Below are 26,522 nucleotides of genomic sequence, written 5' to 3'. Positions count from 1 at the left end.
CCGCCCGTGTGTCACGTACTCAGTGTCGCATCGAGGAGCACGTCTGCAAGGAACAACTAGCAGAGAGCTGCAAGACGAAAACACACAGAGATCACAGAAGCAAAGCACAAATACACGCACACACACACACACACCTATACTGCAGACCTGTCAGCTGCTTTAGCTTTTACAACACAAACACAGAGCAAGAGGCAATACCTATCTCCATAGTGGTCCAGCCAAAGGAAGAAAAAACAACGATGGTGGCTAACATGAAAGAGATGAGGATGCTCCTAAAACAGCATCTGAAAACTGATATCATAAGCAGATTTCCCCTTAAGGAGATTAGGTGGACACAGGAGCCAGCTCACTGTGTGCAGTAAAGGCTGTGAGTCTTAATTCAATATACAGGAAAGCTCCCAGTCTGAGGTCTCAGTTTTATTATTGACGTTGCATTAACTGTGCAGTTTGATGTCGCAGTTCCAGATGCTCCAATGAAGAAAACAGCAAGACAGGGATTTAATCAAAGGTGCATTGTACTGGTAATTTCCCTGACGTTCGCTGAGATCACATTCACACTAAACGCTGCGGATGTCGGATCAAGCGTAAATGACCTTTTGTTGAGTGCAGTGCACTTGTCAACGATGCAGGTAGAGCTGCTGTGCTTGTATGGGTAGGCATTGGCAAAAAACAAATCTAAGAGGATGGTTTTGGGCAATACTTTAGATCTTATTTAAAAACATTTCTCATCAGCTCCCATTAGTCCTCCAAGTACAGCCCTGACTTCCAGATGGTTCCAGATGGTTCCAGATGGATAAGATCAGTAGATTGGGAGACAATCAGGCAAAGCGACAGCCACCAGTGTCCTACTGCAGTGCTTCATGTTCAAGGGAGGCCTGATTCTGACTCTAACCTGCTCTGAAGTTTCCTACCCCCAGGCTAAGCTCTCCCTCTCTGTTTGTGTCTGTGTGTGTCTGTGTTTCCTAGGTATTCTCCGGGATCTTCACCGCTGAGATGGTTTTAAAGATCATCGCTCTGGATCCATACTACTATTTCCAACAAGGTTGGAACATCTTTGACAGCATCATCGTGTGCCTCAGCCTCATGGAGCTGGGCCTGTCCGACGTGGAGGGACTGTCCGTTCTCCGGTCCTTCAGACTGGTATTTAACCATTTAACATGTCACCCCTCTGGCCTATCTCTGTCTCTGTGTGCTGTCTGTCTCTCTGTGTGATTGTAGGTGATGGTTGTCTGGAATGGGTGTGTTAAAGCCTGCACTGTTGGACAGTGTGACTGGTTAGGTCTCTCACCCAATGGTACTGTACATGTATGCGAACTGTAAGTACCCCTAACTGTGAGACCATTGGCAAGTCCTTCTCAACAGTTACTAAACCAGCCTGAGTTATGTAACCCCATTTTACTACCATATCCCATTGACAGAATAATTTGAATTGTAGTCAGTAGCCACTTCTTTATTTAGAAATGTGAAATGTGTGCCTCCCGAATGGTGCAGCGGTCTAAGGCACTGCATCACAGTGTTGTGGTGCCACTACAGCCTGGGGTTTGGTCATTACTGGCAGTGACCGGGAGTCCCATAGGGCAGCGCAAAATTGGCCCAGCGTTGTCCGGGTTAGGGGAGGGTTTGGCCAGGGGGGCTTTACTTAGCTCATCGTGCTCTAGTGACTCCTTGTGGCGGGCCGGGTGCCTGCAGGCTGACTTCGGTCATCAGTTGAATTGTGTTTCCTCCGACACATTGGTGCAGCTGTCGTCCGGGTTATACAAGCATGTGTTAAGAAGCGCGATTTAGCTGGTCATGATTTGCAGCACTTGACCTTTGCCTCGCCAGAGCCCATTGGGGAGTTGCAACGAGCGATGAGACGATTGTAATCACGAAAGGGGGGGATAAAAATTACACAGAAAAGTTAAATGTGACTAATAAACATTTTACTGAAAGTTTAAACTCGAACATGAGAATAGGATAAAGAAAATATAATTTGTCTCTAAATCTCTTGATTCAGCTTCTAGTTAACATTAATTTCTAAATTCATTTCTCAGACAACTAACAAACAGCTGGTCTCACTATCTCCCCTCCCACAGCTGAGGGTGTTCAAGTTGGCCAAGTCGTGGCCCACCCTCAACACACTCATCAAGATCATCGGCAACTCGGTGGGCGCCCTGGGAAACTTGACCCTGGTCCTAGCCATCATAGTCTTCATCTTTGCCGTAGTGGGCATGCAGCTGTTCGGCAAGAACTACCAGGACTGTGTGTGTAAGATCTCCAAGGACTGTACGCTGCCGCGCTGGCACATGAAGGACTTCTTCCACTCGTTCCTCATCGTATTCAGGGTGCTGTGTGGCGAGTGGATCGAGACCATGTGGGATTGTATGGAGGTGGCCGGGCAACCTCTCTGCATCCTGGTCTTCATGCTCGTCATGGTGATCGGGAACCTAGTGGTGAGTCAAACTAAGTCACTCAGTCTCTTTGGCTATGGTGGGTTATAAAGTCTGTCTAAGTCAAACTAAGTCACTTAGTCTCTTTGGCTAGGGTGGGTTATAAAGACTGTCTAAGTCAAACTAAGTCACTCAGTCTCTTTGGCTAGGGTGGGTTATAAAGACTGTCTAAGTCAAACTAAGTCACTCAGTCTCTTTGGCTAGGGTGGATTATAAAGACTGTCTAAGTCAAACTAAGTCACTCAGTCTCTTTGGCTAGGGTGGGTTATAAAGACTGTCTAAGTCAAACTAAGTCACTCAGTCTCTTTGGCTAGGGTGGGTTATAAAGACTGTCTAAGTCAAACTAAGTCACTCAGTCTCTTTGGCTATGGTGGGTTATAAAGACTGTCTAAGTCAAACTAAGTCACTCAGTCTCTTTGGCTAGGGTGGGTTATAAATAGTATGTAATTTAGTAGCATGTTCGAGTTTAAAGGAAAACATTGGACACATTGTTTTTACTGATTTAGTTTTGCTGTGTTGTTTATGAAACGTCTAGATTATGTGTAATTTCAGGGCTTATACCCAAGTTTGACATTACTCAGTGTCCTCAAAAAACATGGGGTGTTTGTTTGTATGCTTGTGTGAGTGAGGGGGTGAGTGCCTCAACTAGCTTTCTGCCCATCCACTTTATCCCCCTCCTACCAATGTCTCTCTACCTGCCATGTTTGGAGCTTTTGGCAGGGTGGGAGGGGTGTACAGGGGGTTGTGGGAAAGGAGAGAGGGTGGGGGTGAGCTAATCTCCATGAACTGTTTTGGTAGTGGTATGACAACACGACCCTGATGGTGGCCCTCGTCGAACTCCCCACCGCCCACTACTGTGTCCAGAGCTGCAGGGGTCGGTGGAAGGGAGTGTTGCAATAAAATGATCCCCCTCCCTCCCCCTTCCCCACAAAGCTCACATGTTCCCGATACGGGGCCTGATTCAGTTTCACAAAGACGCATGCCTGGCAGTGGCTAGCCTTGTTAGCCTTGTTAGCCTTGTTAGCCTTGGCAAAGGAACACAGAGGGATGAAATGTTGAGATGTCACAGGGTTCTGTTTTGTGACTGCTTCGTTTTACAGTCCTGCTCCACATGTATAGTAATTAAAAGACACCCCTTTAAAGGTCAGGGGGTTCAGCTGGGGAAACTAACAGTGATAAAGGAAGTAACAGGGTCCTGGGCCTCAGTAGGTCTAGATACCATTTGTCACAGAAGCCTATGCAGTGTTACCGACTGTAGCGCTGACTTCAGCAGTTTTGTTAGATCCTGGGGATATCTGCACACTTACAAGGTTGACTTCAACAGTTTTGTAGATCCTGGGGATATCTGCACACTTACAAGGCTGACTTCAGCAGTTTTGTTAGATCTTGGGGATATCTGCACACTTACAAGGCTGACTTCAGCAGTTTTGTTAGATCCTGGGGATATCTGCACACTTACAAGGCTGACTTCAGCAGTTTTGTTAGATCCTGGGGATATCTGCACACTTACAAGGTTGACTTCAACAGTTTTGTTAGATCCTGGGGATATCTGCACACTTACAAGGCTGACTTCAGCAGTTTTGTTAGATCCTGGGGATATCCGCACACTTACAAGGCTGAGTTTGGCAGTTTTGTTAGATCCTGGGGATATCTGCACACTTACAAGGCTGAGTTTGGCAGTTTTGTTAGATCCTGGGGATATCTGCACACTTACAAGGCTGACTTCAGCAGTTTTGTTAGATCCTGGGGATATCTGCACACTTACAAGGCTGACCTCCTTGACTGTATTTCTGCTGTCTGTATCTCTCTCTCTCTCTGTCACTCACAAACACACACACACTTTGTCCTGGCAGACCTAATTCCATGTCCTTAAGGCTGTCATCGGTGAGGGGTTTTCCACACTAACTGACATGTAGACAGGTGCTGAAGTTTACACTGGCATCGTTGGGCAGCCCAATGCCATACTGAGGGTTAGTGTATAAGTCTCCTACTGTATGTGTTGGGGTTGTTTAAATACAAAATGTCTCATGATTACCATGCAGGAAGTGAACCCACATCCTTGCCACTGCCCTACCCCACCCCAACCCATTGAGCCACTTAATTAGGGACTAAATGAGTCAAGGCTCTCTACTGTATGGAGTGGTACTCAGTCTTCCCAGTACCGCTCTCTATTTACAGTGTCCTCTCTGTCCTCAGTGGTCGCCTCTTTCACTACATACTCCACTACTGTTTCCATCCGCGGGGCAGCCGAGCAACGAAGCCACAATTACCCAGCCAAATGTATCTGCTAATATTATCTTTCTCTGCGGGGTCGCCCCCAGTCCCTTAGTCAAGTCAGCGCCTGTCATTTGCTTACGCACTTGTGTTAGAGGACCCCTCCTCTCCTCCTCTCCTCCTCGCTTCTGCCCCCCTCCTCCGCCACCCTCATCCTCTTCTCTCCCCCCTTCTGCCCCCCCTCCTCCGCCACCCTCATCCTCTTCTCTCCCCCCTTCTGCCCCCCCTCCTCCGCCACCCTCATCCTCTTCTCTCTCCCCTTCTGCCCCCCCTCCTCCTCTTCTCTCTCCCCTTCTGCCCCCCTCCTCCGCCACCCTCATCCTCTTCTCTCTCCCCTTCTGCCCCCCCTCCTCCGCCACCCTCATCCTCTTCTCGGCCTCTTCCATCTCTCCTCCTCCTTCCCCACCTCCTCTTCTCTTTCTCCTTCCTCCTCCCTCCTTCTCTACCTCCTTTCTCTCTCTCTCTCCCTCCTCCTCCCTCCTTCTCTACCTCCTCTTTTCTCTCTCCCTCCTCCCTCCTCCTTCTCTACCTTCTTTTCTCTCTCTCCCTCCTCCTCCCTCCTTCTCTACCTCCTTTTCTCTCTCTCCCTCCTCCTCCCTCCCCCTGTCATATTTATTTTAGCTGAGCAGTCAAAGGAGGTCAGTGAGACTTAGTACTGCCTGGTCTGCGAGACCTTGTGTTGTGTAACATAACATGGCTGCCAGTGTCTTGTCGGGAGGCTGACAAAATGTCTGATGTGGGACGGCGTGTTAACAGATCCAGATCAACCAACGTCAACGTCAAAAGACTCGAGTCATACTGAGGTTCATTAGAAAATGAGCACTCGTCTAGGTATCCAGACCTGACCTCAAGTGATCTTCTACCTCAGGTCCCTATTGTCTCAAGTGTTGTCAAATCAAATCAAATGTTATTTCTCACATACACGTGATTAGCAGATGTTATTGTGGGTGTAGTGAAATGCTTATGTTTCTAGCTCCAACAGTGCAGTAACATCTAACAAGTATCTAACAATTTCATAACAATACACACAAATCCAATATAAAGGAATGGAATTAAGAATCTATAAATATTTGAACGAGGAATGTCGGAGCGCCATAGACTAAGATACAGTAGAATAGAATATAGTATACACTACCATTCAAAAGTTTGGGGTCACTAAGAAATGTCCTTCTTTTTGAAAGAAAAGCACATTTTTTTGTCCATTAAAATAACATCCAATTGATCAGAAAAAGAGAGTATACATTGTTAATGTTGTAAATGACTACTGTAGCTGGAAACGGTGGATTTTTAATGGAATATCTACATAGGCGTTCAGAGGACCATTATCAGAAACCATTACTTCTGTGTTCCAATGGCACGTTGTGTTAGCTAATCCAAGTTTATCATTTTAAAAGGCTAATTGATTATTAGAATATCCTTTTGCAATTATGTTAACACAGCTGAAAATGTGCCATTGGAACACAGGCGTGATAGTTGCTGATAAAGGGCCTCTGAATGCCTATGTAGATATTCCCTAAAAAAATCATCTGTTTCCAGGAACAATAGTTATTTACAACATTAACAATGTCTACACTGTATTTCTGATCAATTTGATGTTATTTTAAAGCTATCTTGTTACCTAGAATTACGTTTACATAGGTCATTCAATGGACGGAATTCATATAGAATTCAACAGTTTTGGTAATGATGAATGTCTCGCCTCTGTGATGCTAAGAGAAAACCAACGGGCGTGTACAACGGGCATGGTGTGACTCAGCCAGGCTGAAAGATTGAGCGCAACCTGACCCAGTCTGGTCCCTGGTCCGGCACATATACATACACAGCCCAGGATATAATCTAGGCTTGCCCATCAGATAACGGGCCTACTTTCACCTCTCCAGTTACCAGGCTGTCCGTTCTGCTTTGAATAATGCTGATTAGCACCAGACCCCCGCAGGTGCAGGGACCCAGAGCATATCCGCTCGCATCATCTGCTCCGCTGATTGAAGCTCCCAGCAGATAGGGACACACAGACACTCACGCACAGACACACAGACACTCACGCACAGACACAGACACACAGACACTCACGCACAGACACACAGACACTCACGCACAGACACACAGACAGATCCCATTTTATTTGTCACATGCTTCGTAAACAACAGGTGTAGACTAAGAGTGAAATGCTTAAATGCCCCAAAATGCAGAGTGAAAAATATTGAGAAAATGGTTTTTATGTAAGGAATAAATACACAATGAGTAATGATAACGGCTATATACACGGGGTACCAGTACCTAGTCGATGGGATATATTATAAACAGTAGCAGCAGTGTATGTGATGAGTCATTGGAGTTGGTGCAAAAAGGGCCACACACACATCTCTCTCTGTTTAGTGACCCCTCTTCCCACACACACATCTCTCTCTGTTTAGTGACCCCTCTTCCCACACACACATCTCTCTCTGTTTAGTGACCCCTCTTCCCACACACACATCTCTCTCTGTTTAGTGACCCCTCTTCCCACACACACATCTCTCTCTGTTTAGTGACCCCTCTTCCCACACACACATCTCTCTGTTTAGTTACCCCCCCCCCACACACACATCTCTCTCTGTTTAGTGACCCCTCTTCCCACACACACATCTCTCTCTGTTTAGTTACCCCCCCCCCACACACACATCTCTCTCTGTTTAGTGACCCCTCTTCCCACACACACATCTCTCTCTGTTTAGTGACCCCTCTTCCCACACACACATCTCTCTCTGTTTAGTGACCCCTCTTCCCACACACACATCTCTCTCTGTTTAGTGACCCCTATTCCCACACACACATCTCTCTCTGTTTAGTTACCCCCCCCACACACACATCTCTCTCTGTTTAGTGACCCCTCTTCCCACACACACATCTCTCTCTGTTTAGTGACCCCTCTTCCCACACACACATCTCTCTCTGTTTAGTGACCCCTCTTCCCACACACACATCTCTCTCTGTTTAGTGACCCCTCTTCCCACACACACATCTCTCTCTGTTTAGTGACCCCTCTTCCCACACACACATCTCTCTCTGTTTAGTTACCCCCCCCACACACACATCTCTCTCTGTTTAGTGACCCCTCTTCCCACACACACATCTCTCTCTGTTTAGTGACCCCTCTTCCCACACACACATCTCTCTCTGTTTAGTGACCCCTCTTCCCACACACACATCTCTCTCTGTTTAGTGACCCCTCTTCCCACACACACATCTCTCTCTGTTTAGTTACCCCCCCCCCACACACACATCTCTCTCTGTTTAGTGACCCCTCTTCCCACACACACATCTCTCTCTGTTTAGTGACCCCTCTTCCCACACACACATCTCTCTCTGTTTAGTGACCCCTCTTCCCACACACACATCTCTCTCTGTTTAGTGACCCCTCTTCCCACACACACATCTCTCTCTGTTTAGTGACCCCTATTCCCACACACACATCTCTCTCTGTTTAGTTACCCCCCCCACACACACATCTCTCTCTGTTTAGTGACCCCTCTTCCCACACACACATCTCTCTCTGTTTAGTGACCCCTCTTCCCACACACACATCTCTCTCTGTTTAGTGACCCCTCTTCCCACACACACATCTCTCTCTGTTTAGTGACCCCTCTTCCCACACACACATCTCTCTCTGTTTAGTGACCCCTCTTCCCACACACACATCTCTCTCTGTTTAGTGACCCCTCTTCCCACACACACATCTCTCTCTGTTTAGTGACCCCTCTTCCCACACACACATCTCTCTCTGTTTAGTGACCCCTCTTCCCACACACACATCTCTCTCTGTTTAGTGACCCCTCTTCCCACACACACATCTCTCTCTGTTTAGTGACCCCTCTTCCCACACACACATCTCTCTCTGTTTAGTGACCCCTCTTCCCACACACACATCTCTCTCTGTTTAGTGACCCCTCTTCCCACACACACATCTCTCTCTGTTTAGTGACCCCTCTTCCCACACACACATCTCTCTCTGTTTAGTGACCCCTCTTCCCACACACACATCTCTCTCTGTTTAGTGACCCCTCTTCCCACACACACATCTCTCTCTGTTTAGTGACCCCTCTTCCCACACACACATCTCTCTCTGTTTAGTGACCCCTCTTCCCACACACACATCTCTCTCTGTTTAGTGACCCCTCTTCCCACACACACATCTCTCTCATTTAGTGACCCCTATTCCCACACACACATCTCTCTCTGTTTAGTTACCCCCCCCCCACACACACATCTCTCTCTGTTTAGTGACCCCTCTTCCCACACACACATCTCTCTCTGTTTAGTGACCCCTCTTCCCACACACACATCTCTCTCTGTTTAGTGACCCCTCTTCCCACACACACATCTCTCTCTGTTTAGTGACCCCTCTTCCCACACACACATCTCTCTCTGTTTAGTGACCCCTCTTCCCACACACACATCTCTCTCTGTTTAGTGACCCCTCTTCCCACACACACATCTCTCTCTGTTTAGTGACCCCTCTTCCCACACACACATCTCTCTCTGTTTAGTGACCCCTCTTCCCACACACACATCTCTCTCTGTTTAGTGACCCCTCTTCCCACACACACATCTCTCTCTGTTTAGTGACCCCTCTTCCCACACACACATCTCTCTCTGTTTAGTGACCCCTCTTCCCACACACACATCTCTCTCTGTTTAGTGACCCCTCTTCCCACACACACATCTCTCTCTGTTTAGTGACCCCTCTTCCCACACACACATCTCTCTCTGTTTAGTGACCCCTCTTCCCACACACACATCTCTCTCTGTTTAGTGACCCCTCTTCCCACACACACATCTCTCTCTGTTTAGTGACCCCTCTTCCCACACACACATCTCTCTCTGTTTAGTGACCCCTCTTCCCACACACACATCTCTCTCTGTTTAGTGACCCCTCTTCCCACACACACATCTCTCTCTGTTTAGTGACCCCTCTTCCCACACACACATCTCTCTCTGTTTAGTGACCCCTCTTCCCACACACACATCTCTCTCTGTTTAGTGACCCCTCTTCCCACACACACATCTCTCTCTGTTTAGTGACCCCTCTTCCCACACACACATCTCTCTCTGTTTAGTGACCCCTCTTCCCACACACACATCTCTCTCTGTTTAGTGACCCCTCTTCCCACACACACATCTCTCTCTGTTTAGTGACCCCTCTTCCCACACACACATCTCTCTCTGTTTAGTGACCCCTCTTCCCACACACACATCTCTCTCTGTTTAGTGACCCCTCTTCCCACACACACATCTCTCTCTGTTTAGTGACCCCTCTTCCCACACACACATCTCTCTCTGTTTAGTGACCCCTCTTCCCACACACATCTCTCTCTCTGTTTAGTGACCCCTCTTCCCACACACACATCTCTCTCTGTTTAGTGACCCCTCTTCCCACACACACATCTCTCTCTGTTTAGTGACCCCTCTTCCCACACACACATCTCTCTCTGTTTAGTGACCCCTCTTCCCACACACACATCTCTCTCTGTTTAGTGACCCCTCTTCCCACACACACATCTCTCTCTGTTTAGTGACCCCTCTTCCCACACACACATCTCTCTCTGTTTAGTGACCCCTCTTCCCACACACACATCTCTCTCTGTTTAGTGACCCCTCTTCCCACACACACATCTCTCTCTGTTTAGTGACCCCTCTTCCCACACACACATCTCTCTCTGTTTAGTGACCCCTCTTCCCACACACACATCTCTCTCATTTAGTGACCCCTATTCCCACACACACATCTCTCTCTGTTTAGTTACCCCCCCCCCACACACACATCTCTCTCTGTTTAGTGACCCCTCTTCCCACACACACATCTCTCTCTGTTTAGTGACCCCTCTTCCCACACACACATCTCTCTCTGTTTAGTGACCCCTCTTCCCACACACACATCTCTCTCTGTTTAGTGACCCCTCTTCCCACACACACATCTCTCTCTGTTTAGTGACCCCTCTTCCCACACACACATCTCTCTCTGTTTAGTGATCCCTCTTCCCACACACACATCTCTCTCTGTTTAGTGACCCCTCTTCCCACACACACATCTCTCTCTGTTTAGTGACCCCTCTTCCCACACACACATCTCTCTCTGTTTAGTGACCCCTCTTCCCACACACACATCTCTCTCTGTTTAGTGACCCCTCTTCCCACACACACATCTCTCTCTGTTTAGTGACCCCTCTTCCCACACACACATCTCTCTCTGTTTAGTGACCCCTCTTCCCACACACACATCTCTCTCTGTTTAGTGACCCCTCTTCCCACACACACATCTCTCTCTGTTTAGTTACCCCCCCCACACACACATCTCTCTCTGTTTAGTGACCCCTCTTCCCACACACACATCTCTCTCTGTTTAGTGACCCCACTTCCCACACACACACACACACGTGCACAACACCCACTCGCTCGCTCTCTCTGTCTCTTTCTCTCTTTCTTTCTTTCTTTCTTGACTGACGACACATTTGTTTCCACCGTGTGTGTGGTCCAAACAACCTTTCAAAGTTAGAGGCGAAGGGGAGGAGAGGTACAAGGCTGGTAAGGTAACATGACACCGAGATGAAAAGGGATAATTAAAGGAGATAACCATCCCCTATCCCTGTAAAAAATGTAGGATGTTAATTTGATCACTCTTTTGTTGCTGAGAAATGCTAACTTATACTGTAGTGTATTCAATGTTTAAAAAGGCTTCTAAAGTTTGAAATTTCCACTTTAAAACGTCAGACTTGATTTGTATCTACCCCTACAAATAAATATACATTAAATATAATCCACATAGTACTTCTAATTTCCTGTTGCTGCAGGATTCTATTCCTGTTGTAGCAAACTGGCTCGAATTAAGATCCTACACCTGTATATTCAACCCCCCAAGCCAAGACCACACTGTATACTGTAACTGAACCTTACTGGCCATGGCCCACATACAGTATGTTTGAGAGCAGGGGTGTAGGGTTAGGCTGGCAAGCTGCCTGGATAGAGGACAGACTCTCTAGTCTAGTCTCTCCAGTCAGATTGCTTCTGAACATTGTTGCTGGGGATGAGAGTGGCAGGCGGTGGCGTAATGACCTGTGTTTGTGCTGCACTCATCGCGTTCACAGGATTCCCAGAACAAGGGATTAGAGAATGCTATTGCCATGGATCTCCACGATACTCACCCCCCTTCTCCATTTTACTCTCTCTCTGTCTCTGTCTCTCTTTCTCTCTATTCCTCTCTCTCCCTCTTTCTCTCTATCTCACTCTCCCTTTCCCTGAGTGAAAACAAGACATTCATGCCATGGGGATATTGTGCAGACATTTACAAGCACATTCAGGGCAGCTATTGGATTGTTCAAATTGGTCCACTCGTGTCCACAGAGAGGGGACTGTTCACAGAGTCCCACGCAGGAGAAGGGAGTGTTCACAGAGTCCCACACAGGAGAAGGGAGTGTTCAAAGAGTACCATGTAGAAGAGGGGAATGTTCACAGAGTACCATGTAGAAGAGGGGGGTGTTCACAGAGTCCCACGCAGGAGAAGGGAGTGTTCACAGAGTCCCACGCAGGAGAAGGGAGTGTTCACAGAGTCCCACGCAGGAGAAGGGAGTGTTCACAGAGTCCCACGCAGGAGAAGGGGGTGTTCACAGAGTCCCACGCAGGAGAAGGGAGTATTCACAGAGTCCCACGCAGGAGAAGGGAGTGTTCACAGAGTACCATGCAGGAGAGGGGAGTGTTCACAGAGTACCATGTAGAAGAGGGGAATGTTCACAGAGTACCATGTAGAACAGAGGAGGGTTCAGAGTACCATGCAGGAGAGGGGAGTGTTCACAGAGTACCATGCAGGAGAGGGGAGTGTTCATTGAGTCCCACGCAGCAGAAGGGAGTGTTCACAGAGTCCCACGCAGGAGAAGGGAGTGTTCACAGAGTCCCACGCAGGAGAAGGGAGTGTTCACAGAGTACCATGCAGGAGAGGGGAGTGTTCACAGAGTACCATGCAGGAGAGGGGATTGTTCACAGAGTACCATGTAGAACAGGGGGGTGTTCACAGAGTACCATGTAGAACAGGGGAGTGTTCAGAGTACCATGTAGAAGAGGGGAATGTTCACAGAGTACCATGCAGGAGAGGGGAGTGTTCATAGAGTACCATGTAGAAGAGGGGAGTGTTCACAGAGTACCATGCAGGAGAGGGGAATGTTCACAGAGTCCCACGCAGGAGAAGGGAGTGTTCACAGAGTCCCACGCAGGAGAAGGGAGTGTTCACAGAGTACCATGCAGGAGAGGGGAGTGTTCACAGAGTACCATGTAGAACAGGGGAATGTTCACAGAGTACCATGTAAAACAGGGGAGGGTTCAGAGTACCATGCAGGAGAGGGGAGTGTTCACAGAGTACCATGTAGAACAGGGGAATGTTCACAGAGTACCATGTAGAACATGGGAGGGTTCAGAGTACCATGCAGGAGAGGGGAGTGTTCACAGAGTACCATGCAGGAGAGGGGAGTGTTCACAGAGTCCCACGCAGGAGAAGGGAGTGTTCACAGAGTCCCACGCAGGAGAATGGAGTGTTCACAGAGTCCCACGCAGGAGAAGGGAGTGTTCACAGAGTACCATGCAGGAGAGGGGAGTGTTCACAGAGTACCATGCAGGAGAGGGGATTGTTCACAGAGTACCATGTAGAACAGGGGAGTGTTCAAAGTACCATGCAGGAGAGGGGAGTGTTCACAGAGTACCATGCAGGAGAGGGGAGTTTTCATAGAGTACCATGTAGAAGAGGGGAGTGTTCACAGAGTACCATGCAGGAGAGGGGAGTGTTCACAGAGTACCATGCAGGAGAGGGGATTGTTCACAGAGTACCATGTAGAAGAGGGGAGTGTTCAAAGTACCATGCAGGAGAGGGGAGTGTTCACAGAGTACCATGCAGGAGAGGGGAGTGTTCATAGAGTACCATGTAGAAGAGGGGAGTGTTCACAGAGTACCATGCAGGAGAGGGGAATGTTCACAGAGTCTCACGCAGGAGAAGGGAGTGTTCACAGAGTGCCATGCAGGAGAGAGGAGTGTTCACAGAGTACCATGCAGGAGAGGGGAATGTTCACAGAGTATCACACAGGAGAGGGGATTGTTCACAGAGTACCATGCAGGAGAGGGGAGTGTTCACAGAGTACCATGCAGGAGAGGGGAGTGTTCACAGAGTACCACGCAGGAGAGGGGATTGTTCACAGAGTACCATGTAGAACAGGGGAGTGTTCAGAGTACCATGCAGGAGAGGGGAGTGTTCACAGAATACCATGCAGGAGAAGTGTTTCACAAGACCAAGATGGCGCCGATAGATAGGGCAGCCGTGTTTCTAACTCCTAGGCAACTTTGCAGTAGTTTGTTTTTATGTGTAGTTAAATATTTTTTTATTTTTTTGAATTTACTCCTTTTTCTCCCCAATTTCGTGGTATCCAATTGTTGTAGTAGCACACTCTAGAACACACTCTTGTCTCATCGCTACAACTCCCGTACGGGCTCGGGAGAGACGAAGGTTGAAAGTCATGCGTCCTCCGATACACACCCAACCAAGCCGCACTGCTTCTTAACACAGTGCGCATCCAACCCGGAAGCCAGCCGCACCAATGTGTCGGAGGAAACACCGTGTACCTGGCCACCTTGGTTAGCGCGCACTGCGCCCGGCCCGCCACAGGAGTCGCTGGTGTGCGATGAGACAAGGACACCCCTACCGACCAAGCCCTCCCTAACCCGGACGACGCTAGGCCAATTGTGCGTCGCCCCACGGACCTCCCTGTCGCGGCCGGTTACGACAGAGCCTGGGCGCGAACCCAGGGACTCTGATGGCACAGCTGGAGCTGCAGTACAGCGCCCTTAACCACTGCGCCACCCGGGAGGCGTTATTTCTTACATTATTAGCCCAGAATTTTTTGGGTGTTATTACATCCAGCCGGGAAGAACTTCTGGATATCAGAGCGCCGGTAACTCCCCAGCATTACCAGCATTACGAACAGGAATACGACTTTCCCGAATCGGTTACTTTGTTCGTACCCCCCAGGGGAATTGGATTCCAGAGGCTGATCCAAAACACCACCGGCAGAGAAGTGTTCATCGGAGTGGACTTCTAGTCCTACTCAGGATGCGCACACCCCACCCACCGCTTCCGAGTATATTACACATTTTCTGTCTCTGGATAATAAAGTTGACAAGCTCAGGCCAAGGATTTCCTTCCAGAGCGACATCAGGTATTGTAACATACCCTGTTATATGGAAACATGGGGATATACTGTCTGAGTCCATACAGCCAGTTGAGTTCTCAGCACCACCCTATCCACATCGAAGGGACCGCAGTGGAGAAGTTGGAAAGCTTAAAGTTCCTCGGCGTACACATCACTGACAAACTGAAATGGTCAACCCACACAGACAGTGTAGTGAAGAAGGCACTTCAGTACCTCTTCAACCTCAGGAGGCTGAAGAAATTGAGCTTGACACCCAAAAACCTCACAAACTTTTACAGATGCACAATTGGGAACATCCTGTCGGGCTGTATCACCACCTAGTACGGCAACTGCACCGCCTGCAATCGCTGGGCTCTCTAGAGGGTGGTGCGGTCTGCACAACGCATCAACGGGGGCAAACTACTTGACCTCCAGGACACCTACAGCATCCAATGTCACAGGAAGACCAAAAAGATCATCAAGGACAACAACCACCTGAGCCACTGCCTGTTCACACCGCTATCATCCAGAAGGCGAGGTCAATACAGGTGCATCAAAGCTGGGACAGAGAGACTGAAAAACAGCTTCTATCTCAAGGCCATCAGACTGTTAAACAGCCATCAGTAGCACCTTAGAGGCTGCTGCCCTATATACACAAACTTGAAATCACTGGCAACTTTAATAAGGGAACACTTTAATAATGTTTACACATTTTGCATCTCATATGTATACACTACCGTTCAAAAGTTTGGGGTCACTTGTCCTTGTTTTTAAAGAAAAGCACATTGTTTTGTAGCGACTCCCCATCCCACATGAGGGAGCGTAATCATCGACTGACACTAATTAGCATAACGCAAAGGACATAAATATTCCTAGAAAATATTCCTATTCATGAAAATCACAAGTGAAATATATTGACACACAGCTTAGCCTTTTGTTAATCACCCTGTCAATTCAGATGTTCAAAATATGCTTTACAGCCAAAGCTAGACAAGCATTTGTGTAAGTTTATCGATAGCCTAGCATAGCATTTTGTCCAGCTAGCAGCAGGTAACTTGGTCACGGAAATCAGAAAAGCAATCAAATTAAATCGTTTACCTTGGATGAGCTTCGGATGTTTTCACTCACGAGACTCCCAGTTAGATAGCCAATGTTTCTTTTTTCCAAAAGGATTATTTTTGTAGGCAAAATAGCTCCGTTTGTTCTTCACGTTTGGCTGAGAAATCGCCCCGAAATTGCAGTCACGAAAACGCCGAAAAATATTCAAAATTAGCTCCATAATGTCGACAGAAACATGGCAAACGTTCTTTATAATCAATCCTCAAGGTGTTTTTAAAATATCTATTCGATAATATATCCACCGGGACAATTGGTTTTTCAGTACGACCGATTGGAATAATGGTTACCTCTGTATTTTACGCGAGAGTCACTCTTACGCAACTCAGTTGCGCAATGTAGCCGCTTACGGGTATTCTTCAACATAAATGCGTAAAACTACGTCGCAATGCTGTAGACACCTTGGGGAATACGGAGAAAAAGTAATCTGGTTGATAGCCCATTCACTGCTCAATAGGGACGCATTGGAACGCAGCGCTTTCAAAACATGAGGCACTTCCGGATTGGATTTTTCTCAGGCTTTCGCCTGCAATATCAGTTCTGTTATACTCACAGACAATATTTTTACAGTTTTGGAAACTTTAGAGTGTTTTCTATCCTAAGCTGTCAAGTATATGCATATTCTAGCATCTTGTCCTGACAAAATATCCCGTTTACTACGGGAACGTTATTTTTCCAAAAATGAAAATACTGCCCCCTAGTCACAAAAGGTTAAAACCTCTTGGAACTGCACATCCCGGATCCTTTTGTTAATCACCCTGTCGTCTCAGATTTAAAAATTATGCTTTACAGCGATAGCAAGACAAGCGTTTGTGTACGTTTATTGATAGCCTAGCATAGCATTATGTCCAGCTAGCAGCAGGAAGCTTGGTCACGAAAATCAGAAAATCAATCAAATGAACCGTTTACCTTTGATGATCTTTGGATGTTTTCACTGACGAGACTCCCAGTTAGACAGCAAATGTTCCTTTTGTTCCATAAAGATTATTTTTATACCCACAATACCTCCGTTTGTTTGTCACGTTAAGTTCAGAAATCCACCGGAAATAGCGGTCACGACAACAGCGAAAAAAATTCTATCCAATTCTATCCATAAAATAATATCCATAATATCGACAGAAACATGGCAAACGTTTTTTATAATCAATCTTCAAGGTGTTATTCAAATATCTATTTGATAATATATCAACCGGGACAGTTGGCTTTTCAGTAGGACTGGGAGGAAAAATGGCTACCTCTCTCTTTTACGCAAGAATCACTCTGAGAGCCATCAGCTGGCCACTTACGCAATGCGATAGACAGCTGTCCCTGATTGAGAACCATACCCGGCCAAAACATAGAAATAAAGAAACATAGAAAACAAAACATAGAATGCCCACCCAAATCACACCCTGACCAAACCAAAATAGAGATGAAAAAAGGCTCTCTCAGGTCAGGGCGGGACAGTACCCCTCCCCCAAAGGTGCGGACTCAGGCCGCAAAACCTGAACCTATAGGCGAGGTCCGGGTGGGCATCTATCCGCGGTGGCGGCTCTGGTGCGGGACGTAGACCCCGCTCCACCTCTGACTCACCTCACTTTGGTAGGGCCTCTGGTGTGGGGACCCTCACTGCGGGACTGGGGACCCTCGCTGCGGGCCCCGGACCGGGAAAACAAAACATAGAATGCCCACCCAAATACACCCTGACCAAACCAAAATAGAGACATAAAAGGCTTTTTCAGGTCAGTGCGTGACAGTATCACTGTCATTCATAGCCTAGTGGTTAGAGCGTTGGACTAGTAACCAAAAGGTTGCAAGATTGAATCCTTGAGCTGACAAGGTGAAAATCTGCCGTTCTGCCCCTGAACAAGACAGTTAACCCACTGTTCCTAGGCCGTTATTGAAAAGAAGAATTTGTTCATAACTGACTTGCCTAGTTAAATAAAGGTAAAATAAATAATTAATCACCAGATCAGCTAAACTAAGGCAGAGATTGGGTCTCATGGTCTCTCATCAGTGAGTGTTAAATGCCACACACCCAAAGCCCAGTGACAGTCATACTAAATGTGTGTTTATGTGTGTGTGTCCACCTCTACTTTAAGTGTGTATGGGACTCCTAAGGTGTCTCTTTGGAAGGTTGCATGTTAGGTGGTGTCCTTCCATTGGACCCTGGCCCTGTGGGACTCCTAACTATGCTAGGTGTTAATACCCAGACACAACTGGCAGCAGTTAGCACCTCACTAACTGTATGGCAACCAGGAGCCTGCTACACCTTGCTCTTTCCAAATTCCTCTTATGTTTACACACAGTCTCTGATGGCAACAGTTTCTAGGGATTTGTTGTTGTGTTTTCCTCAAAGCATATTACTACAGATTAGAAAAAGCCATCACCAAGTAATTCTAATATTACCAAATAATCACTACATTTTTAATTAGAATTTAATTCATGTGAGAATTTACTGCCAGGGTAGTCTCACTATAGTCTAATCAAATAACACAGTGGTTTAGTACTTACTAATATTAAAGCATTGAAATTCATTGATGCAAGGCATTTTAATTACTTTTATCCTGAATCATGTGTCTCAAATCATACCATAGGCTAGCCATAGGCGGACCCTGATCCTCACTGTAACAGTAGGATTCATAGTAAAAAGAGCCCTCTTTTGATAAGGTTTTTGGGAGACAATGATGCAGACCCTCAAAGGGTTTAGCAGTGAGAATATGGGCCACACTGCTCTAAGGCTAATGCCTTCCAGCCATTCATGTGACTTATCGGCACAGAAATGCTATCATTTTGCATGGATGGGTAAAGTAACCACGCAATGTGTGTGTGTGTGTGTGTGAGTTCATGCATGTGCGTGCGTGTTTGGTTGCAGTTTAATATTCAGTTGTCACAACATTCGTTGCTTGGATACAGACGACAGGGTTTCGGTCAATTTTTTACTCGAGAACAGCTTCAAATGCCAAGTCAAATGTCAAATGTCAATCGTTATCAAACACAATATTGAGATTCAGTTTGTCAAGATATCCTAAAATGTCTGCGGTTGAAGTTATTGGTTGGCTGTACTTGGTCTTGTATGACTCATGGTTATTGGCTAGACTGTGTGAGTTGGTAAAATACCAATCAACAGTGCATTAACGTCTACCTTTTTGGTATTTTGCCCTGGACATTTTGCTGTTTCTCCTCTCTGTCAAGATGTCACTGATCCTCAAGGGAGTAGAAGGCATGAAAACAATATTTGCTCCAATTCTGTTGGTGTTACTGATGAAATTCTGTTGGTGCTACTGATGAAATTCTGTTGGTGCTACTGATGAAATTCTGTTGGTGCTACTGATGGAATTCTGTTGGTGCTACTGATGAAATTCTGTTGGTGCTACTGATGGAATTCTGTTGGTGCTACTGATGAAATTCTGTTGGTGCTACTGATGGAATTCTGTTGGTGCTACTGATGAAATTCTGTTGGTGCTACTGATGAAATTCTGTTGGTGCAACTGATGAAATTCTGTTGGTGCTACTGATGAAATTCTGTTGGTGCTACTGATGGAATTCTGTTGGTGCTACTGATGGAATTCTGTTGGTGCTACTGATGAAATTCTGTTGGTGCTACTGATGAAATTCTGTTGGTGCTACTGATGAAATTCTGTTGGTGCTACTGATGGAATTCTGTTGGTGCTACTGATGAAATTCTGTTGCTGTAACTGATGAAATTATGTTGGTGCTACTGATGGAATTCTGTTGGTGCTACTGATGAAATTCTGTTGCTGTTACTGATGAAATTCTGTTGGTGCTACTGATGAAATTCTGTTGGTGCTACTGATGAAATTCTGTTGGTGCTACTGATGAAATTCTGTTGGTGCTACTGATGGAATTCTGTTGGTGCTACTGATGAAATTCTGTTGCTGTAACTGATGAAATTATGTTGGTGCTACTGATGGAATTCTGTTGGTGCTACTGATGAAATTCTGTTGCTGTTACTGATGAAATTCTGTTGGTGCTACTGATGAAATTCTGTTGGTGCTACTGATGGAATTCTGTTGGTGCTACTGATGAAATTCTGTTGCTGTAACTGATGAAATTATGTTGGTGCTACTGATGGAATTCTGTTGGTGCTACTGATGAAATTCTGTTGCTGTTACTGATGAAATTCTGTTGGTGCTACTGATGGAATTCAGTTGGTGCTACTGATGGAATTCTGTTGATGCTACTGAATAAATTCTGTTGATGCTACTGATGAAATTCTGTTGGTGCTACTGAAGAAAATCTGTTGGTGCTACTGAGGAAATTCTGTTGGTTCTACTGAAGAAAATCTGTTGGTGCTACTGATGGAATTCTGTTGATGCTACTGATGAAATTCTAAAATCTGTTCTCCAGTTGTATCCTCGTTGTACATTTACAGTAAAACCAATCCAGACTGATCTGATGAGGTATTATACTGCTTTTTTCTAAGTTGATAATGGGTAAGACCATTTGATGAATGTCATAACTGGGCTGTGTAAATCTACGTGCTTGTGTGTGTGTGTGCTAGGCCTGTAGAGACAATGGTCTATTTATGGCTCATGTCGCTCCCCAGCTAAAGCCAGGGGAGGTATGCAGCTATTAGGCTATACAGAACAGGTGACACTATGGCACCGGAGCTACCTGCTCAGTGACCTCGTACTAATCTGACCTCATCCAAGATGGCCGACCAGGCCCACTTTTTGGTTTCCACTAGATAACACAGCCACAAAGTCAAAATTGGCTATATCGTTTTATAAAAGTCATGAAAACAAAAATGCAATTTAAGTTTAGCAGTGTGGTTAAGGTGAGAGTAGGTACTAGTTGCCCTTTTATTTTTTCTTTATTTAACTAGGCAAGTCAGTTAAGAACAAATTCTTATTTACAATGACAGCTTACACCGGCCAAACCCAGACAACACTAGGCCAATTGTGCACTGCCCTATGGGACTCCCAGTCACAGCCAGTTGTGATACAGCCTGGATTCAAACCAGGGTGTCTTTAGTGACACCTCTAACACTGAGATGCAGCGCCTTAGACCGCTGTGCCAGTCCTTAGTTGTCACTGATACTCTTTCAGATATGTGTTGTCCCATAATGGTAAAGATTTAGCTTGAGGTTAGGGAGATCTGATCATAGACTAGGGACAACATAATTCTACCTTGAGCACTTTCTTAACTATTCAGTGATTTATAGGACGGGGTAAAAAGACAGTGTTGGAAATGGGACTGTGAGTAGGATGACGAGACAGGGGTGGTGGCTAGGCAAGCATATGGGATATTATTAAGGTTCAAATTAATTGTCCCTGTCTGCCTCTAAAAAGGGATAAGGTGAATATCTCCTGGTGGCTGTGGTGGCTAGGACATGGTGGTGGCTAGGACATGGTGGTGGCTAGGACATGGTGGTGGCTAGGACATGGTGGTGGCTAAGACATGGTGGTGGCTAGGACATGGTGGTGGCTAGGACATGGTGGTGGCTAGGACATGGTGGTGGCTAAGACATGGTGGTGGCTAGGACATGGTGGTGGCTAGGACATGGTGGTGGCTAGGACATGGTGGTGGCTAGGACATGGTGGTGGCTAAGACATGGTGGTAGCTAGGACATGGTGGTGGCTAGGACATGGTGGTGGCTAAGACATGGTGGTGGCTAGGACATGGTGGTGGCTAGGACATGGTGGTGGCTAGGACATGGTGGTGGCTAAGACATGGTGGTGGCTAGGACATGGTGGTGGCTAGGACATGGTGGTGGCTAAGACATGGTGGTGGCTAAGACATGGTGGTGGCTAAGACATGGTGGTGGCTAAGACATGGTGGTGGCTAGGACATGGTGGTGGCTAAGACATGGTGGTGGCTAAGACATGGTGGTGGCTAGGACATGGTGGTGGCTAAGACATGGTGGTGGCTAAGACATGGTGGTGGCTAAGACATGGTGGTGGCTAGGACATGGTGGTGGCTAGGACATGGTGGTGGCTAAGACATGGTGGTGGCTAGGACATGGTGGTGGCTAAGACATGGTGGTGGCTAGGACATGGTGGTGGCTAAGACATGGTGGTGGCTAGGACATGGTGGTGGCTAGGACATGGTGGTGGCTAAGACATGGTGGTGGCTAGGACATGGTGGTGGCTAGGACATGGTGGTGGCTAGGACATGGTGGTGGCTAAGACATGGTGGTGGCTAAGACATGGTGGTGGCTAAGACATGGTGGTGGCTAGGACATGGTGGTGGCTAAGACATGGTGGTGGGCTGGGAGAGAGAAGACTGGTTTAGTTTGGTCACCCAGATGGCTCTTAATACTAATATGATATTATAATACCCATTGGGTTCTGCAGACTGGACACTAATGAGCACGGGTCAAGACACGTGTGTGTGTGTGTATTGGTAGGTGGTGGCAGTGGTGGGGGATTGTGTGTGTGTGTAACCATTATAATCTCTTGAGATTGAATACCTATTTTCAAGAGAAAGTTCGCATTTTAGTAAAATCATCAGAATTGTATCTGGTGTAATTCATTACAAAGAACTGAAAGAAAATGTTGAGAATCACAAAAGCATTAGTTTAAAAAAAGCTTCTAACAACGCTTCAAACAACGCTTCAAACAACGCTTCTAACAACGCTTCTAAGAACGCTTCTAAGAACGCTTCTAACAACGCTTCTAAGAACGCTTCTAAGAACGCTTCTAAGAACGCTTCAAACAACGCTTCAAACAACGCTTCAAACAACGCTTCAAACAACGCTTCAAACAACGCTTCTAAGAACGCTTCAAACAACGCTTCAAACAACGCTTCAAACAACGCTTCTAAGAACGCTTCAAACAACGCTTCTAAGAACGCTTCTAAGAACGCTTCAAACAACGCTTCAAACAACGCTTCTAAGAACGCTTCAAACAACGCTTCTAAGAACGCTTCAAACAACGCTTCTAAGAACGCTTCAAACAACGCTTCTAAGAACGCTTCAAACAACGCTTCTAAGAACGCTTCAAACAACGCTTCTAAGAACGCTTCAAACAACGCTTCAAACAACGCTTCAAACAACGCTTCAAACAACGCTTCTAACAACGCTTCTAAGAACGCTTCTAAGAACGCTTCTAACAACGCTTCTAAGAACGCTTCTAAGAACGCTTCTAAGAACGCTTCAAAACGCTTCAACGCTTCAAACAACGCTTCAAAACGCTTCTAAGAACGCTTCAAACAACGCTTCAAACAACGCTTCTAAGAACGCTTCAAACAACGCTTCAAACAACGCTTCAAAGAACGCTTCTAAGAAAACGCTTCTAAGAACGCTTCTAAGAACGCTTCAAACAACGCTTCTAAGAACGCTTCAAACAACGCTTCTAAGAACGCTTCAAACAACGCTTCTAAGAACGCTTCAAACAACGCTTCTAAGAACGCTTCTAAGAACGCTTCAAACAACGCTTCTAAGAACGCTTCAAAACGCTTCTAACGCTTCAAACAACGCTTCTAAGAACGCTTCAAACAAAGAACGCTTCAACGCTAAGAACGCTTCAAACAACGCTTCTAAGAACGCTTCAAACAACGCTTCTAACGCTTCTAAGAACGCTTCAAACAACGCTTCTAAGAACGTTTCTAAGAACGCTTCAAACAACGCTTCTAAGAACGTTTCTAAGAACGCTTCAAACAACGCTTCTAAGAACGCTTCAAACAACGCTTCTAAGAACGCTTCAAACAACGCTTCTAAGAACGCTTCTAAGAACGCTTCAAACAACGCTTCTAAGAACGCTTCAAACAACGCTTCTAAGAACGCTTCAAAGAACGCTTCAAACAACGCTTCTAAGAACGCTTCAAACAACGCTTCTAAGAACGCTTCAAAGAACGCTTCAAACAACGCTTCTAAGAACGCTTCAAACAACGCTTCTAAGAACGCTTCAAAGAACGCTTCAAACAACGCTTCTAAGAACGCTTCAAACAACGCTTCTAAGAACGCTTCAAACAACGCTTCTAAGAACGCTTCAAACAACGCTTCTAAGAACGCTTCAAACAACGCTTCTAAGAACGCTTCTAAGAACGCTTCAAACAACGCTTCTAAGAACGCTTCAAACAACGCTTCTAAGAACGCTTCAAACAACGCTTCTAAGAACGCTTCAAACAACGCTTCTAAGAACGCTTCTAAGAACGCTTCAAACAACGCTTCAAACAACGCTTCTAAGAACGCTTCTAACAACGCTTCTAAGAACGCTTCAAACAACGCTTTAAAAAATGCTTTAATGCAAAAATGCCTTGGTTGTAATTACAACATCTAATACTGCGCCTCTCCTCTCTGTCATTAGGGCTATGTTATTAGCCGTACACATTTCTATCAATCAGAGGCGTGTGAATCAAGTTAGATGGCATCGTTAACTATCATGGGCACTTAATGTTTTCTGAAGTGCATTATTTCATTATAAAGGGCCTCAAGTGGACTGGAAGAGTGGTCTTTATGCTTCATTGGGCACGTTCATTGCCTGCTGTGTGTTCGGGTGGCAGGCTAAGGCACTAGACTCTCCTCCACTGGGAGATTGTGACCTAATAAACATCATTTGCTCTCCTCAATAAACTAAGACACAGACACAAATATACCCATTTCACACTACTGAGCCTAGCTGAGCTGGCCTGGTTACGTATCCAGAACAGTTCCAGCAGACAACATCAGAGGTGGTATTGTATGGTTCGGGATGGTACATTAGTGTGAAAGGGTATTAGACAACGATGAAGGAAGAAGGATATTTTCCTCAGGCCTGAAGACTTGCATTAGCTCTCCATGCCAATCCCAGGTCTTTAGCTCAGCGTGCTAACAGTCTTGTGGTATGCCTACCACCCAGGTTCAAGAGACAGAGAGACAGACAGAGAGAGATCCCATATCTATTGGGTAAAATACCAGTGTGCCATAACAGCAGCAAGATTTGTGACCTGTTGCCACAAGAGAAGGGCAACCAGTGAATTTAAAAAAAAAGTATTTTATTTAACCTGGCAAGTCAGTTAAGAACAAATTCTTATTTACAATGACGGCTTACACCAGGCAAACTCGGACGACGCTGGGCCAATTGTGAACCGTCCTATGGGACTCCCAATCACAGCCAGATGTTATACAGCCTGGATTTGAACCAGGGTGTCTGTAGTCACTGAGATGCAGTGCCGGTCTCGCTGTGCCACTTGGGAGCCAAAGAACAAATATCATTGTAAAAACAACCTATATTTATGTTTATTTATTTTCCCTTTTGTACTTTAACGATGTGCACATCGTTACAACACTGTATATAGACACAATATGACATTTTGAATGTCTCTATTATTTTGGAAGTGTAATATTTACTGTTGTAAACATATGTTTCCCATGCCAAAAAGCCCCTTGAATTGAATTGAGAGAGAGAGAGCTAGTGAGCTTTAGCTTGGTAGCTTTTTACTCAACTGATGGCTAATTCTGGGCAACATCGATACAACTGAAAGACACAGAGTCATAACTCTTTCAATCCCGACAACCTTAAATATTCTGCCTTCGTATCTCAGGGTTTATCTCTCTAACACAAGTCAGTGTCTGGTGTTTTGTTGTGGGAAGCATGACTGCATGCTGTGATGAGCGATTTGGTTCAGGTGACATTTGCGCTGCCCTGGGTCTCAGAGAGGGACGCAGACAGGGAGTATTAGAGAGCTATGGGGCTAGACTGCTGCCTTGTCGTTCAGGCCTCAGCACCTTCAAGGCCCTTGAGGCTATCACAACATACCTCTGTATTCTCCCCTAGTCTTGAGCTAACTCTTACGATGCAGAAGCCTTACTTGGTTCGTTCTGTTGCTGTGCCCCAATACACTAAGTACGTGGTTTGGTTTGAGCTCCAGTTTCCTTTTAGCCAGGTTATTATATTGTTTTTTCACAGATTTATATGAGAGTATACCAGTTATCTGGAGTAAAGGCCTGACCCAATCTAAACTAATTGGTACGCTCCTGCTAAATGAGTCGGGCTCAGGTGGGATGGGACTCCTAACATTCTGTAATCCTTCACGGGGGAAATTGATGAATGCATCACGGTTTGCCGCCCCTTCCCCCAGTAAAATGTGAGGCTGCCACAGCCGGTGTGTGCATGTGCACGTTTGTGTGTATGTTGCGATTATAGCGCCTTTGTGGGTTGAGGTCTTCACTTGGCGATATTGCCTCTGGTCTCGGACAGAGTCAGAGGTCCAGAGCTGCAGGCTGTGGAGGGGGAGGCAGGCTGTGGAGGGGGGGGGGGGGGCAGGCTGTGGAGTGGGAAGCAGGCTGTGGAGGGGGAAGCAGGCTGTGGAGGGGGAAGCAGGCTGTGGAGGGGGAAGAAGGCTGTGGAGGGGGAAGCAGGCTGTGGAGGGGGAAGCAGGCTGTGGAGGGGGAAGCAGGCTGTGGAGGGGGAAGCAGGCTGTGGAGGGGGAAGCAGGCTGTGGAGGGGGAAGAAGGCTGTGGAGGGGGAAGCAGGCTGTGGAGGGGGAAGCAGGCTGTGGAGGGGGAAGCAGGCTGTGGAGGGGGAAGCAGGCTGTGGAGGGGGAAGAAGGCTGTGGAGGGGGAAGAAGGCTGTGGAGG

At 46.5% G+C, this 26,522-nt stretch overlaps 1 protein-coding gene across 2 annotated transcripts in view; it reads left to right on the top strand.

Annotated features, from left to right (window-relative positions):
* The window catches only part of LOC139420201 (sodium channel protein type 3 subunit alpha-like), a 173,617-nt gene that overhangs the window by 87,696 nt on the left and 59,399 nt on the right, over nucleotides 1–26,522 (top strand). For both annotated transcript variants that reach the window (XM_071170029.1, XM_071170030.1), the window contains exons 14-15: nucleotides 967–1,140; nucleotides 2,076–2,432. In XM_071170029.1, the coding sequence (XP_071026130.1) occupies nucleotides 967–1,140; nucleotides 2,076–2,432 (531 nt within the window). The remainder of the gene's footprint in view (nucleotides 1–966; nucleotides 1,141–2,075; nucleotides 2,433–26,522) is intronic.

Source organism: Oncorhynchus clarkii, chromosome 11 (genome assembly GCF_045791955.1).
Source record: "Oncorhynchus clarkii lewisi isolate Uvic-CL-2024 chromosome 11, UVic_Ocla_1.0, whole genome shotgun sequence".
In the NCBI taxonomy this organism is placed as follows: domain Eukaryota; kingdom Metazoa; phylum Chordata; class Actinopteri; order Salmoniformes; family Salmonidae; genus Oncorhynchus; species Oncorhynchus clarkii.
Note: the sequence above shows the minus strand (reverse complement) of the source record. Positions and strands in the feature narration are given on the sequence as shown.